The sequence below is a fragment of the Ursus arctos genome, unplaced genomic scaffold (genome assembly GCF_023065955.2).
Source record: "Ursus arctos isolate Adak ecotype North America unplaced genomic scaffold, UrsArc2.0 scaffold_12, whole genome shotgun sequence".
In the NCBI taxonomy this organism is placed as follows: Eukaryota; Metazoa; Chordata; class Mammalia; order Carnivora; family Ursidae; genus Ursus; species Ursus arctos.
In genome coordinates, this window is record NW_026622786.1 from 65,386,962 (window position 1) to 65,403,492 (window position 16,531).

Genomic DNA, 16,531 nt, shown 5'->3' on the forward strand with positions numbered 1-16,531 from the left:
CATGTATTAAATAGTCTTTGTAGACTTTATTTATTAAACATAGTACAAATAGGCATTTAGCCAGGTACCTTGCTGGGACCCCCTCCTGATCCAAGGCATAAATATTTGTCCGTATTCACAGTTTGGATGTTTTAGATCTCAGTATTTTTGAAATTCCATTCTTACCTAGAGATCAGCAGCCTACTTCATATTTTGAAGCTGATGTTTTTAATTGTAATACTTTAAATCTCAACTGATGTTGCTAAAAACAAAATAAACGGAGCATGTTTATCAGTGCCCAGCATGTAGTAAATTCTCAATAAGTGTTTATTGAATAGAAGCACATCTCATATTTAATATAAGCCTGTACTTTACAAAGACCTTTTATATAGTATATTTCATGTTATCTCCAATAACACTGAGGATAGTGTACTATATTCCACTAATGAAAAATTTGAGAACCATTGCAGTAAGGAAGTGGCAAGTTTGAAATAGAGATTACTGTGAGCTTTTTAAAAGACTCATATAGCTTGCTTTGTCTTTGACCTCTCTGATTATACCCATCTCCTCATTTATTGAGCAAATATTTATTGAGCACTTAATTGTGTACTGTGTTCTAGGGATAAAACAGACAAAAGTCCCTGTCTTCATTGAGTTTGTAAGCATCCTTCATTTTCCCTTGGGTTCTAACCTTTAGTCTTGGGGTATCACAGCAAGTTTACAAATATATGTAAGCCTTAAAATGAAAAATATTAAGCTTTACTCTAGCAAATGGCTTCTTATTTAATAAAACTATTATAATACTAATGTCCTACTCTGATTATATAACTTTTATTTTGGAATTTGATTTCCTAAAGTCAATATAAAACTAATCAGGACTTTTCTTAAATAGCAAAGCACCGATGTTCATATGGTTAGTGATAGTGATGGAGATGACTTTGAAGATGCTTCCGAATTTGGTGTGGATGATGGAGAAGTATTCGGCATGGCATCATCTGCCCTGAGAAAATCTCCAATGAGTGAGTATTAATAGCTCTTTGGGTCCAGCTCTATAACTCTACTTTCTACTGCAGAAACTTATGAAGAACAATGAACTTAAAAATCTCTTACTGACTTTCCAGGTTGGAGAGAAAAAATATAGCAAGCAGGCACATTATTCATTAGAACCAGAGCCTCTTGAGTTTTGGTTTTATTAAGCTCAACAATTCCCAGTGCTTTAGTAAAATTCATTAAAAATGCAAGGGAATGTGTAACTTATGTTTCACGTATATAATTAGTTATGAGTCTTTCTCTTTACTTTAAACCTAGAGGTTGATAAACAAATAGCTGTATTTTCTGTGACTGTACTTGTTTCCCCACATCTTAGTGGAGATACCAGTTTTAAGAATAGTAATATTATTTTTTCCATTCACTGGTACCACCTTCGGAAGGAAAAAAAAAAAGTAAACTAAATGTGCCATCTCCTTCTCTTTAACTTTACAAGATATATACTGTAGAATCACAAACAGTACTATATGCAAAATTACCGTTAAAATAAATCCTTAAATGGCTCATTTACTCAGTGAAGTTAGGGAACTCCGTTGGGCAGAAATAGATGTGATATTTACTTAAAATTGACCATCTTCCTTATAAATGAGATTTTTAAAATAACTGGAGATCCTTTTTATATAATTTATTCACAAGATGTCATTTTAGAAAACACTGAAATCCTAATTGATGACTGACACATACTTGAAATGCTTAGCAGGATTGTGTCAGTTGGCTTTCCAAAATTTATGAGCTTGGAATTTTTTCAAGGTTCTTTTTTAAGGTTTGATGAAATCTTCTAATGTATGTCAAGTTAAAATGTCTCCTCAAATATATCACAGAAGCTAAATTTTAATTTTATTTCCTCTTTATTGATTAAATATATTTCTTATATGTGGGATTAGATGTTATGTGGTTTGTTTTTTGTGTCTATTTGTTTTGTTTTTTTTGTTTTTGTTTTTTCTTTTGTTTGTTTTTTAGTGCCAGAAAACGCAGAAAATGAAGGAGATGCCTTATTACAATTTACAGCAGAGTTTTCTTCAAGGTAGGGTTAGGACATTAACTATATAAAATTGATGTTCTCTTAATGCTACTGTGATTTTTCTGGAGCAATTTTAATCATAGATTGTCTTTAATTTCTCTGTAAAGTATTCAAAGGATAAATTTGTCAGTTTATATAGTCCTGAGAGTTTAACACATACTATTCAATATCAGGTAACTAGTAAGCCATTAATGCCACTTCAGAGATGTATTTATCATCTTATCCCTGTATCTTTACGGAAGCAAAATAAATGGGTCACTAATTGATATATTGACTGTATTCCCAAAAGGACTAGGTTATAGGATACTAATTTTTGGTATATCCCAGAGTAAACAAAATATCCTTTAAAATAATATTAAATTGAAAAATAATTTAAAAATTTTAAATGTAAGTGAATTTTTTCTTTTAATTTTTGCTTTGGAACTATTAACATTTCTTCTTTTAAGGGTCTAATATAAAATGTTTTATATGCATTTGAGATTCTTATAAGGTGTTTAAGTAAAGAGGATTTAAATATTTAACCCTAAATTTTTGTGTAAATGGTATTTCTCTTTAGTTCTATTTTCTAATGTAATATAATTTGGAAACTTTGCAAGATACAATTATTTCCCTCTCTGTTGGACTTCCAGAATAAATGAACTAATAAAATGGAAAGTTAAGGTTACTGTAAGGAAAATCTTATGAAAGTGGATAACCAGGAATTGCTACATATAAATGGCATGGTTTTGTAGTACTTATTAAATCCATTTGCTAGATGTACTTAAAACTCCAGTCTTTTAATATTATCACTATAGGCCAAGAAGAATTCTAAGAATTAATGAAGTTCATTTCCAAGCCTTTAAAGAAATGTTTTAATGTTTGGTCTACAGTTAGGAGACATTAGTCCCAACATTTACTTAAAAGATGCTGATTAGACTTGTGAAACTTTGAACTAAATTTGAAATGTATTTAAATTAATAGACATAATTTTTCCTGTAGATATGGTGACTGCCATCCTGTATTTTTTATTGGCTCATTAGAAGCTGCTTTTCAAGAGGCCTTCTATGTGAAAGCCCGAGATGTAAGTGCAATCTTACCTTTTATGATTAAAAAGTGCAACCGATAGATATACAACCAGGCCTTGGGCAATGCTTAATGTTTTCTGTTTTTTTCAGATTGAAGACTTGATTTTGTTTGTGGTTCATCTACCAGCCTAGTCATCACCAAGATGCCCATTTCAGAGGGGCAGTAGTATAATAGGGTATTGCTGGCTCTTGTAGATGGCCTTGTCAAGCTCTGAAACAGTTTTTTTTTGTGGGGAAAAGAAAGGTAGACATGTTTAGAAGGGACTAGGCTACTGTGTATGTTCTTTTCAGTTAATGTGACTGACAGGTTCTTGCTAAAGGACTTGTCTTTAAGTCTTTTCCCAAAATGATTCCATCTAATAGTATATATCTAATAACTGCAATATTTTTATCTCAAAAGTCATTTTAGATAACAAAAATATAGAAATTGGCATTGTGATCTTAAGTCAAGTAGATTGGCATTTATAACAAGACTTCAGAAGGCACATTTTCAGCAAGAAGTATCTATGCAGTCACTCTGCTTATATGTTGACCCAGCAGTGGAGACCTCAGTAATCTGGATCCTGCCTATCTGCACAACTTTAGCTCTTCCCGTTCCCTACCTTACACTTAATAAATCTAGCAGTGATGTACCTTTTGTGTTTCCCCATAATCTTACTCTTTGTTCATGCTTCTCCACTGTAAGGAATGCCTTCATTCTGCCCTTTACCTGGTCAACTTTTTTAAAATATCTATTTATTTTTAAAAAATTTTTATTATTATTATTTTTATAATAATTTTTTATTATGTTATGTTAGTCACCATACAGCATATCCTTAGTTTTTGATGTAATGTTGTTCTATGATTCATTATTTGCATATAACACCCAGTGCACCATGCAATACGTGCCCTCCTTACTACCCATCACCAGCCTATCCCATTCCCCCACCCCCCTCCCCTCTGAAGCCCTCAGTTTGTTTCCCAGAGTCCATAGTCTCTCATGGTTCATTCCCCCTTCTGTTTACCCCCCTTCATTCTTCCCTTCCTTCTCTTACCTATCTTCCTGCTATTTCTTATGTTCCATAAATGAGGGAAACCGTATGATAATTGTCTTTCTCTGCTTGACTTATTTCACTTAGCATAATCTCCTCCAGTCCCATCCATGTTGCTGCAAATGTTGGGTAATTGTTCTTTCTGATGGCTGAGTAATATTCCATTGCATGTATGGACCACATCTTCTTAATCCAGTCATCTGTTGAAGGGCATCTCGGCTCCTTCCACAATTTAGCTATTGTGGACAACGCTGCTATGAACATTGGGGTGCATATGGCCCTTCTCTTCACTACGTCTGTATCTTTGGGGTAAATACCCAGTAGTGCAATGGCTGGATCATAGGGTAGCTCAATTTTTAACTTTTTAAGGGACCTCCACACTGTTTTCCAAAGTGGCTGTACCAACTTGCATTCCCACCAACAGTGTAAGAGGGATCCCCTTTCTCCACATCCTCTCCAACATTTGTTGTTTCTTGCCTTGTCCATTTTTGCCATTCTAACTGGCGTAAAGTGGTATCTCAGTGTGGTTTTGATTTGAATTTCCCTGATGGCTAATGATTTTGAGCATTTTTTTCATGTGTGTGTTAGCCATTTGTATGTCATCATTGGAAAAGTGTCTGTTCATATCTTCTGCCCATTTGTTGATTTGATTATTTGTTTCTTGTTATTGAGTTTGAGAAGTTCTTTGTAGATCTTGGATACCAGTCTTTTATCTGTAGCGTCATTTGCAAATATCTTCTCCCATTCCGTGGGCTGCCTCTTAGTTTTTTTGACTGTTTCCTTGGCTGTGCAGAAGCTTTTTATCTTGATGAAGTCCCACAAGTTCATTTTTTCTTTTGTTTCTCTTGCCTTTGAAGATGTGTCATGAAAAAAGTTGCTGTGGCCGATGTCAAAGAGGTTGCTGCCTATGTTCTCTAGGATTTTGAGGGATTCCTGTCTCACATTGAGGTCTTTCATCCATTTGGAGTTTATCTTTGTGTATGGTGTGAGAGAGTGGTCAAGTTTCATTCTTTTGCATGTAGCTGACCAATTTTCCCAGCACCATTTATTGAAGAGACTGTCTTTTTTCCACTGGGTGTTTTTTCCTGCTTTATCAAAGATTAGTTGACCATAAACCCGAGGGTCCATTTCTGGGTTCTCTATTCTGTTCCATTGGTCTATGTGTCTGTTTTTGTGCCACTACCATGCTGTCTTTGTGATCACAGCTTTGCACTATAGCTTGAAATCCGGCAACGTGATGCCCTCAGCTTTGTTTTTCCTTTTCAACATTTCCTTGGCGATTCGGGGTCTTTTCTGGTTCCACACAAATTTTAGGCTGTTTGTTCCAGCTCTTTGAAAAATGTCATTGGTATTTTGATCGGGATGGCGTTGAAAGTGTAGATTGCTCTGGGTAGCATAGACATTTTAACTATGTTTATTCTTCCGATCCATGAGCACGGAATGTTTTTCCTTCTTTTTGTGTCTTCTTCAGTGTCTTTCATCAGTGTTCTCTAGTTTCTAGACTATAGATCCTTTACCTCTCTGGTTAAGTTAATTCCGAGATAACATATGATTTTTGGTGCTATTGTAAATGGAATCGATTCCCTAATTTCTCTTTCTTCAGTCTCATTGTTCATGTGTAGAAATGCAACTGATTGCTGAGCATTGATTTTGTATCCCGCCACATTACTGAATTGCTCTATAAGCTCTAGTAATTTGGGGGTGGAGTCCTTTGGGTTTTCCATATAAAGTATCATGTCATCTGCGAAGAGAGACAGTTTGACTTCTTCTTTGCCAATTTGAATACCTTTTATTCTTTTTTGTTGTCTGATTGCTGTTGCTAGGACTTCTAGTATTATGTTGAACAATAATGGCGAGAGTGGGAATCCTTGTCGTGTTCCTGATCTTAAGGGAAAGGCTTTCTGCTTTTCCCCATTGATAATGATATTCGCTGTAGGCTTTTCATAGATGGTTTTTATGAAATTGAGGAATGTACCGTCTATCCCTAAAATCTGAAGGGTTTTAATCAGGAAAGAATGCTGTATTTTGTCAAATGCTTTTTCTGCATCAATTGAGAGCATCATATGGTTCTTGACTCTTTTCTTGTTGATATGATCTATCACACTGATTGATTTGCGAATGTTGAACCACCCTTACATCCCAGGGATGAATCCCACTTGGTCACAATGGATAATCCTTTTAATATACTGTTGGATCCTGTTAGCTAGGATCTTGTTCAGAATTTTGGCATCCATATTCATCAGGGATATCGGTCTGTAATTCTCTTTTTTTAATGGGGTCTTTGCCTGGTTTGGGGATCAAGGTAATACTGGCCTCATAGAATGAGTTTGGTAGTTTTCCTTCTGTTTCTATTTTTTGAAACAGCTTCAGGAGAATAGGTATTATTTCTTCTTTGAATGTTTGGTACAATTCCCCGGGAAATCCATCAGGCCCTGGAGTCTTGTTTTTTGGGAGGTTTTTGATCACTGCTTCAATCTCTTCATAATTAACCAGTCTGTTTAAATAATCAATTTCTTCCTGTTTTAGTCTTGGTAGTTTATAGGTTTCCAGGAAGGCATCCATTTCTTCCAGGTTGTTTAATTTATTGGCATAAAGCTGTTGATAAAAGTTTCTGATGATCCTTCCTATTTCATTGGTGTTGGTCGTGATCTCTCCCCTTTCATTCATAATTTTATTAATTTGGGTCCTTTCTCTAGTCTTTTGAATAAGTCTGGCCAGTGGCTTATCGATCTTATTTATTCTTTCAAAGAACCAGCTTCTAGTTCTGCTCTACTGTGCTCCTGGTTTCTAATTCATTGATCTCTGCTCTAATCTTGATCACCTGCCTTCTTGTGCATGTGTTAGGCCTGTTCTTCTGTTCCAGCTCCAGCTTTTTGAGGTGAGAATATAAAAACTGTATTTTAGATTTGTCTATTCTTTTGATTGAGGCTTGGATGGCTATGTATTTTCCCCTTAGGACTGCCTTTGCAGTGTCCCATAGGTTTTGGACCAATGTGTTTTCATTCTCGTTGGTCTCCAAAAATTGTTTAATCTGATTTTTAATTTCCTGGTTTACCCAATCATTCTTGAGCAGGATGGTTCTTAGTGTCCAAGTGTTTGAGTTTCTTCCAAATTTTTCCTTGTGATTGAGTTCCAGTTTCAAAGCATTGTGGTCTGAGAATGTACAGGGGATAATCTCAGTCTTTTGGTATCAGTTGAGACCTGTTTTGTGACCCAGTATATGGTCTATTCTGGAAAAAGTTCCATGATATTCGAAAAGAATGATTATTCTGTTGTTCTGGGGTGTTGTAGTGTTCTGTATATATCTATGAGGTCCATCTGGTCCAGTGTGTCATTCAAAGCTCTTGTTTCTTTGTTGATTTTCTGCTTAGGTGATCTGCCTATAGCTGAGAGCCTATAATTGAGGTCCCCTGCTATTAACATATTATTATCTATATGTGTCTTTATTCTTGTTAAAAGTTGGCTTGTGTATCTTGCTGCTCCCCTGTTGGGGGCATAGATATTTATAATTGTCATATCCACTTGTTCGATACATCCATTAAGAATATATAATATAGTGTCCTTCTGTATCTCTAACTACTGTCTTTAGTTTAAAATCTAATCTGTCTGATGTGAGAATTGCTACCCCAGCTTTCTTTTGAGGTCCGTTGGCATGAAAAATGGTTTTCCATCCCTTCACTTTCAGTCTGAATGTATCTTTAGGTTCAAAATGAGTCTCTTTTAGACAGCAAATGGATGGGTCATGTCTTTTTATCCAATCTGCAACCCTGTGGCGTTTTATGGGAGCATTTAGGCCATTCATGTTGAGAGTGATTATTGAGAGATACGATTTTAATGCTGTCATGTTGCCTGTGAAGTCTTTGTTTCTATAGATTGTAAATTTCTGTTCTGTATCATTCTTGGGGCCTTTTTACTTTTATAGAACCCCCCCTTAATATCTCATGTAGGGCTGGTTGGTGGTCACGAATTCCTTCAGTTTCTGCCGATCTTGGAAAGTCCTTATCTCTCCATCAATTCTGAATGACAGCCTTGCTGGATAAAGGATCCTTGGCTGCATGGTCTTCTCAGATAGAGCTTTGGAAATACCATGCCAACCCTTCCTGGCCTGCCAGATCTCTGTAGACAGGTCTGACGTAATTCTGATATTTTTCCCTCTCTACGTAAGGATTTTCTTTCCCCTGGCCACTTTCAATACTGTATCCTTGTATCTGATATTTGCGAATTGCACTATGACGTGACGTGGTATAGGTCTGTTCTCATTGACCGTCGGAGTGGTCCTCTCTGCCTCTTGGACACTAATGCTTGTTTCCTTTGCCAGATTAGGGAAGTTCGCAGCTACAATTTGTTCAAATATCTCTTCAAATATCTCAAATAGACCTCTCTCCTTCTCCACCCCCTCGGGGATGCCGTTGATTCTGACACTGGAATGTTTCATTAAGTCAGTAATCTCCCGTAATCTACATTCTTGAGATTGGATTTTTTTGAGCCAAGTTTCTGTTTTAACTTTGTCTTCTACCATCCCATCCTCCAATTCACTAATTCTTTCTTCTGCCTCATTTACCCTGGCCGTCAGAGCGTCTAGTTTAGACTGCAATTGATTCATAGCATTTTTAATTTCTGCCAGATTCACTCTCATTTCCTCCCTTAGAGATTCTGTATTCTCATTAATATTTTTGTTAATATTTTTTTCAAGCCTACACATCATCTTGACCATTGTTACTCTGAACTCCATTTCTGACAATTTGGTTATATCCATATCCATCAGTTCTGTGGCAGAGGCCACAGACTCTGTATCTTTTCTTTCTTGGGGGGAATTTCTCCTCCTCGTCATTCTGATGAGGAGAGGTTGCGGAGATGCCCAGAGCCCAAATTATTGACCAGGACCCAGGCAGTGTGTACTTGTTCTCTAGGGATCTTGGGGATGTGGGCTTCTTGATTTTTCAGCCTGCCTTCTGGGGGAGGGGCCTGCCGCACTGATACTCAGGCAACCCTGTTTGGGTAGAGTTGCCCTGTCCCCTGCGAGGCGGAATGGGAATGAGCACTATGTGAGCTGGTATTTCCAGGCTTTTGTTCTCTGGCGGCTTTCCCTGGCGGTTTTCTATGACTCTTCTGAGAGTCAGAGCAGTAGTGGCCGTATCCTAGCCTCTGTCTCAGAACAGAGAGATCGTAGTCCACTCTCCACTGAGCTCTCTTGACCACTTTAACTCTGTTTCTGTCAGTGCTGCTAAAAACCCTGCAGCGTCCTGGGTTGTGCGCCCCACAGCTGCTCTCCAGCCCTTACTTCCAGGGCTGGCAGGTCTCTGTCCTTTGTGCTTCTAACACAGCCAGCCGCCCCTGGTTCCCGCGAGCGCTCCCGAGCTCCCTGTTTCAGTGTGGTTTACACATACTCCAGAGTGCCGGTTTTCCGTCTGGTTGCGTTTGCACTCCCGAGCTCTCGGTATCAGTCCAGTTCCAGTGAGTGCTCCGGAGCTCCGGTTTTCAGTCTGGTCACGCGCTCCCGAGCTCTCAGTTTCAGTCTAGTTTGAGTGTGTGCTCCGGAGCTCCAGTTTTCAGTCTGGTCGCACGCACGTTCCCAGGCTTATGGTCTTAGTCTGCTTTCTCGCGGGTGCCGGTCTGCGAGTCTGGCCCACTCCCCAGTGCAGGTGGCTACTACTTCCCTGCGCCTGAGCTCGGTGCCTCCCTCCCCCTTCCGTTTATCTTCCTATATCTGTGCACAGATTCACGGCTCCCCACTTCGTACCTCAATACTCAGCACTGGAGATGTTCGTTTGTAGAGATCCAGATGCATCTTCCTGCGTGTCAGGCTGATTTCGTGGGTGTTCAGGATGGTCTGGTAGATATCCAGCTCGATTCAGGGGACCAGCTGAAAAAGGGGTCCCCTACTCCTCCGCCGTCTTTTCAAAACAACTTCGCATCCATGACATTATGAGCTAATTTTCTTTCCTGTCATTAGTTAACTTTTGTTGGACTGAGATTCTGATCAATAAATCCTCTTAGTTCTGCATTTGTAGAAGTCAAACCAACATTTTTTGCCGTCATGTCAAATTGTATTTGATCTAAACTTCTGTAAAGCCATTAAAAAACAAACGAAAAACAAAAATAAAAAAAACCTTCGTCTTCAGTAATTCTTTAAAAGAACATCCGCCGCTCGGCTGCAGAGGACAAGGCGGCCACTCAGGGCTGTTCTTCTGAGCCTGGGGCGCAGCTTTGGCGCGCCTGCGCTTGTCGGTGGCCGGTCCGGGGGACTCACGCTGGGGGAAGGGGTGAGCAATCCGAGGCCTGCCCAGTGGAGGCCCTGGAGTTCGAGGCCCTGGGACGCTGATCGTGCATGTGCCTGCGAGCCTACCCAAAAAGGAAGGTTCAGAGTGCGCCCACGTGCCGAGAAGCAGCGGCGCTCAGGTCACAGGCTGCTTCTTCTGCCCTCACCCAACCCAGCCACTGCCTACTTGGTTAACTTTTATTCTTCCTCTGAGACTTAACTGTTCCTGACTCTTCCACTATCATACGGTTGGACCCACCCCTTAGTACTTTGTAATGATACCCTCTGCTCATCTTTTTGTTACATTTAACACCTTGCTTATCATTATCTATTTTCTGTATATATGTCTTCTCAAGAGATTTGCTTTTCTTTTTGGCAGTGACTGTACCTTACATCCCTAGTAAATATTCTATATATTTAATGAATGAAGGCAAAAAAGAGCAGGAAGGAAGAAATGGTGTGTAGATGGAGTAGAGGGAAAGTTATTGGAATTAAAGAGGGGAAGGAATTTTGAGAATAGAGTGCAAGGATGCCTCTGAAATTTCTAGTTTCCAGTTTATCTTACACCCTGACCTAAAGAAAATTTCATTTTTAACAAATTTTTAAAAATTGACAATAATTAGTGATCAAACTTAGAGCAATCAGTGATGGTTTAATGAAGCAGAATAAGAAACACAAACTGTTCTTTACCCTAAGAATAGTGGCATAACCCATTATAAATGCTGTGTTAGCCTATTTTTAACTATTAAATTTACATAAAATAGATGTCATTTTTGAAGAAATAAATATTTATAATAACACATGTTTATAGTTTCCATAAATATAGTTTCCATAAATAATACATGTTTATAGTTTCCAAAAAAGCAAAAAGAAAATATTCTAACACAGATTAACAGTTAACTTTATGATACATGTTCTTTCTGTATTTTTATATATATTTTGATGAATACTTTTATGTATATTTAATATTATTGAGTCATGTTATAATCTTGTTCAGTTTATTTTCACCCTTTATAATATTAATGGTCATTTGCTTAATTATATTTTATAATATTTTAACTTTTTATTAAAATGATTTTTAATACAGAAAAAGTAAAAAGAATAGCACAATAAACACCCAAATCCCCTATCCCTAAATTTAATAACTAATAAATTTTGCCATGTTTGCTTCTTTCATATGCAGGCATCCAAAGTTTTAAAGGAGATAGAAGCCTTAATAACTTCAAAAGTTTAACTACCACACATTTATAAAAGAGCAGCATTTGAAATGTAATTATTTACATTTTTTATGCTTATTTAGGTTTGTGATTTTGATGAATAAATTTTTATGATGAAAATTTTTTTCATTTCCTCTCTGAAAATGGCAAACATTGACTGGAATAGAAAACAAATGTAAAATTTATTCAAAATATACCAAAACAAACAAATGTGAAAAAAATTAGTTTCACATGATGTTTTTAAACTGTGTAGCAGTTAAACTTTTGAAATGATTAAAACAAACTGCATGAAAATATTTAGGACACCTTTTTATAGTCAATATTTTTTGTTAAATTACATATCTTACACCTAAAAACATCTATATTTGTTTTCCAAAAAATAATGATATTCTCCTACATAATCACAATACCATTATCACATATAACAAAATTAATGGTAATTCCCTAATGTCATCTAATAGCCAGTGCATATTCATACTTTACCAGCTGTCTCCAGAATGTCTTTTTAACTATTTTTTTTGAAACCACAGTCTACTCAAGGATCACAAATTATATTTGGTTGTTAGATTTTTTTTTTAATATTTATTTATTTATTTATTTATTTATTTTAGAGAGAGAAAGAGCACAGGAGAGTGCATGGTGGGGAGGGGCAGAAGGAGAGAGAGACTCTCAACCAGACTCCCCTTTGAGGGGGGAGTCCTTCACGGGACTCAATCTCACAACCCTAAGATCATGACCTGAGCCGAAGTCAAGAGTCAGACACTTAACTGACTGAGCTACTGAGGCACCCCATGGTTGTTAGATTTCTTAAATCCCTTTAAACAAGCACCCTCTTCTCCCCGCCTCTCTTTTTTCCCCATAACATTTGCTCTGTGAAGAAATCATGCTTTGTTATATTCAGGTCAAAATTTTTTTGCAAGAATGCTTTGTAAATAATACTGAATACTTCATTAAAACAGGACTTAAATGGTTATAGAGTCTCATTGTATGGCCATGTTATTATACTTAAACAATCACTTATGGGACATGAATATGGATGAAAGTGGTTGAAGTAGCCAGAAAATGTTAGGGTCTTTGTGACTTAAACTGTAACTCCCCAAGTAGCCATAGATGTCTTTTAAATCCCACTTAAAAACCTACCCTAATATATACTATGTACACCTTAAACACTATAACTTTAAATGAAGGCACTTGTTTAAATATAAAGTATATAATAGACAAAAGAACTTTTGCTAAGTGTCTTATATAATAAACAGACATTTGATGATCCCCAGAGGAGAATAAACCCTTGCTTATTAACTTCTGAATATTTCTAATGAAACAATTGGTTGTTTGCTTTTGACTAGGGTCTTGGTATTTTAACAAATGAAAGTCATTGGTTCATGTAATTAAATGTTTTGCTTCATATTAGATTCATACCAAAATCCTTTGACCTCTTTGGACTTCTAAATTGTCTTTTCTTTTACCCCTTGTTCAAGACTTTTTTCTTTCCTCATTTCTCTTTTCCAAGTTAAAGAACAACAGTTTATGCATCGTTTAAGACCTTACTGCAAACTTAAGTAAAATTGATGCACATGATGAATAAATTTTTCAGATTTAAATCTGTCAGATGTGTTTATTATGGTCATCAGCCAAATTACATATATATACACACACACACACACACACACATACATATACATATATATCCTTTTAATTAAATAGAACTGTGTATGCATAAAAATAGTACTGCTACTACAGATTTATATGGTACCGTAATGGTTTATGGAGCATTTTCCTATGTGTATCTTATTTGAACCCTACAACAAACCAGTGAGATATGGACATATAATATCAATATTCCCATTGTATAGATGAGGAAGCTCAGAAATGCAACAGAACTTAACCAAAGCACATCAGTAGTAAGTACTAGAGGCCAAATAAGAGCTCAGGGTTCTAACACAGTTCAGTGTGATTTACACTATATCACTATATTTCAGTTTTCAATGGTAACTACTATAGTGCAGGATTCAGTTATCAAACGTCATTTCTCCTTTTCACATTTCACATTTGAGAGTTAAAACACATTTTTTTCAATATTATTTTTTAAAACTTGTGAAAGAAACATTTTTAAGAAAACAGTTTGCTGATGTTTACATATTTTAAAAGCAAGTGTGACCGATACTGTGGCATTCTGACTAAATTTCTTTCATCTTAAATATCACATGTTTAATTTAAACTGTGGGAGGCACATTAATTTTACCAGGGCAACAGATGAGCCTCAAGCACCAGCATTCTTCACTTGAAGTGAGAAATTGAGTTCCAAGAGTAAATAAAAACAAGATTGAAGGTTTAAATCCTCTGCTAGGCTTTTTGAACTTATATACTCATTAAATGTTTATTGGAGTGGTGGGATTACAAAGGATTTGGGGAGCTTCATCAACTGGTATATAGTTAATCACTAAGTAAAACACTACATTTGATAAAGTGTTTCTCACGATGCCACATTCAATCCATCTTAATGAAAACTGCTTCAAACTGATTTTGTTTGAGAGCACTTGATGACGAGAGTGCGCATAGTTCTTTCTGCCTTTTTCATGAAGAATTTAAAACACTGTCCAAAGCAGAGCTCCAACTTCAGTAAAACAGGTATTCTAAGGTCTTGTGTTTAAGTATATTCTGACAGAGTTTTGACTTCTGGCAACAGATCCATCGGTTTTATGACTTCCTCTCATGCCCTTAACTGTTAGAGATGTTCACTCAGTTGAGGGCTATACATATTTATCACATGCCTGCTAAGAACTGGAATATAGAGCTTTCCTGCCCTTGAGATGCTCATAGTCTAATGGGGACGATAATATCAACAGATTCATTTAGTATAGTATGCTACAGAAGCAAAGAGGAGAGGTACTTCATCTATCTTAGAAAGTTTAGGGAGATTTCCTGAGGAGGTACATCTGACCTGGATCTTATGAGTCATACTTGGCCAAATAACAGAATTCTAAACAGAAAAAAAGGTCAAAAGCAAAGGCAAGAAGATTAAAATGAGAGAACTAAAACCAAAAAAATTAAGACCAAGAGTAAAAAATGCAAGATAGAGAGTTGGATTACAAGGCATGAGGCAGGGAAGATTAGCAGGGGCCAAGGCATGGAAGCGGCTGTCATTTCCCTGTCATTTAAGAGATATTTATTGAATAAAGCTTATATTTTATCTTTAGGTAAGTGAAAGTCAATGGTTAGTCACCGTAGTTAAGGTTGCAGAAGCGTTACCACTGGCCACGCCATAATTCACTAGGAGTTTCTTAAAGACGTTTCTTTTTGTCCTTATAGCCTCCCCACCTCTCATTCATGCTACCTCTGAATTCTGTACGGAACAGAAAGTGCCCTATAGAATGATTAGACAATTGTAGTAACTAAAAATCAACAGCAATAAAAATCTCAGTGCTAGGGTTTATCTCCCATGTGAAGGATTGTTCCTTTCCTAGTTCTGTTCCTCCCCTTAGGAGACTGGGCTTTGATATCAGTAATTCTGTTATACCTCCTTAGATCTTGACTTCAGATCCAGTGATGTTTCCAAAGATTACACATAAATTAAGGAAACCAATGCTCAGTTCTTAATTTCCCACTTAGTAACTCTCTGGCCCCAAACAAGTAATCAGCCTATTTCTAATCTAGGAACAAAAAAACAAAAGGGAGATAATGATACGGTTGTTTTGAGGATTAAATAGATGCTATCCACATATGCACCCAGCACCGTGGCTAATGTGCTGTGAAACAGTTTTGGACAAATTTGAGAAATGTTTGTAAAAAACAAAACTGATTTATTCATACAATTCATGAACTAATTCTAAGAACAATTCCAGAAAGGAATTTTGAGAACCCCTATAAATGAGCATTTACAGCACTAAAATAAGTGCTTTACTTTAACAGTATTTGTGATCAAGTTTTATTACATTTACTTTTAAAAATCAGCCCATTTTAAAGTAGTGCTGTTTCTACTATATCATGTTAAAAAGAAATCCAAATACCATCACTGATCAATATTTTTTAAGAAAAATAAGTTCTGCACAAATCTGAAGCCACAGCTGTAGTTGGTGAATTTCGAGCCCTTTATTAGCCAGAAAAAAAGGGGCAAACAAACTTATTTGTGCTTTAGAGAATATGCCCAGTCTGTTCATCTTGTCTTTGTTTTCTTTTCAATTTAAATTCCTTAAAGGCAGACAATGTCCTTAGAGTAATTTTATATGACAGCTATGACAGCATCCTGCACATGTGTGAGATAAAAACTATGATGCTAATATACTTTAAGTATGTTCATTCTACAAATAAAATATTTGTTGTAAAGAAAAAGAAAATAATACAGGTGCAGTTAAAGTAGAAAACAAATTACCACATAATCTGAAGGCTGAAAATAATCACTATTAAACACTGTTTTTACTTTTAAACATGATTTTTTAAAAAAATCTCCAAATATGTATATCAGTAAGAAAGCTGACATGTTTTACATAAATGAAACCATACCAAATATGCTTTTCTATAATTAGATGTTTCCACTAAACAGTATATTGTTAGCACCATATTTAAAATTTGCCTCTAATTCTCCTACTGAGTTATTACAACTACCTAATTAAAATTGTAAAAATCTCTAGTGTCCATATTTAAATTATTTTTTAGTTCAAAATTTAGTAAGTTAGTTTTAAGATATGCTGCTTTGTAAAACATTCTTCTCAATTTACTGCTACTCACCATCTTTTTAAAAACAATTTAACCATATTTGAAAAGCATTGGAGGTAAAATTTATTAAAATATCAGAAGCAAGGCTGATTTCCATTTATGGGCTTTATCCATATTTGTATCATTTCTCCCAAAGGGCCCTTTCTGGCCCTAGAAAGCATTTGTTATTCATATTACTTATTTTAAAAGAATTAAAAGCT

The 16,531-nt window shown here is 36.2% G+C and overlaps 1 protein-coding gene across 5 annotated transcripts in view; it reads left to right on the forward strand.

The window, feature by feature from the left end:
- Positions 1-16,531, forward strand: part of FAF1 (Fas associated factor 1) — a 486,729-nt gene that overhangs the window by 337,468 nt on the left and 132,730 nt on the right. For all 5 annotated transcript variants that reach the window (XM_048220345.2, XM_048220346.2, XM_057310649.1 and 2 more), the window contains 3 exons: positions 872-998; positions 1,987-2,050; positions 3,026-3,107. In XM_048220345.2, coding sequence (XP_048076302.1) covers positions 872-998; positions 1,987-2,050; positions 3,026-3,107 — 273 coding nt within the window. The remainder of the gene's footprint in view (positions 1-871; positions 999-1,986; positions 2,051-3,025; positions 3,108-16,531) is intronic.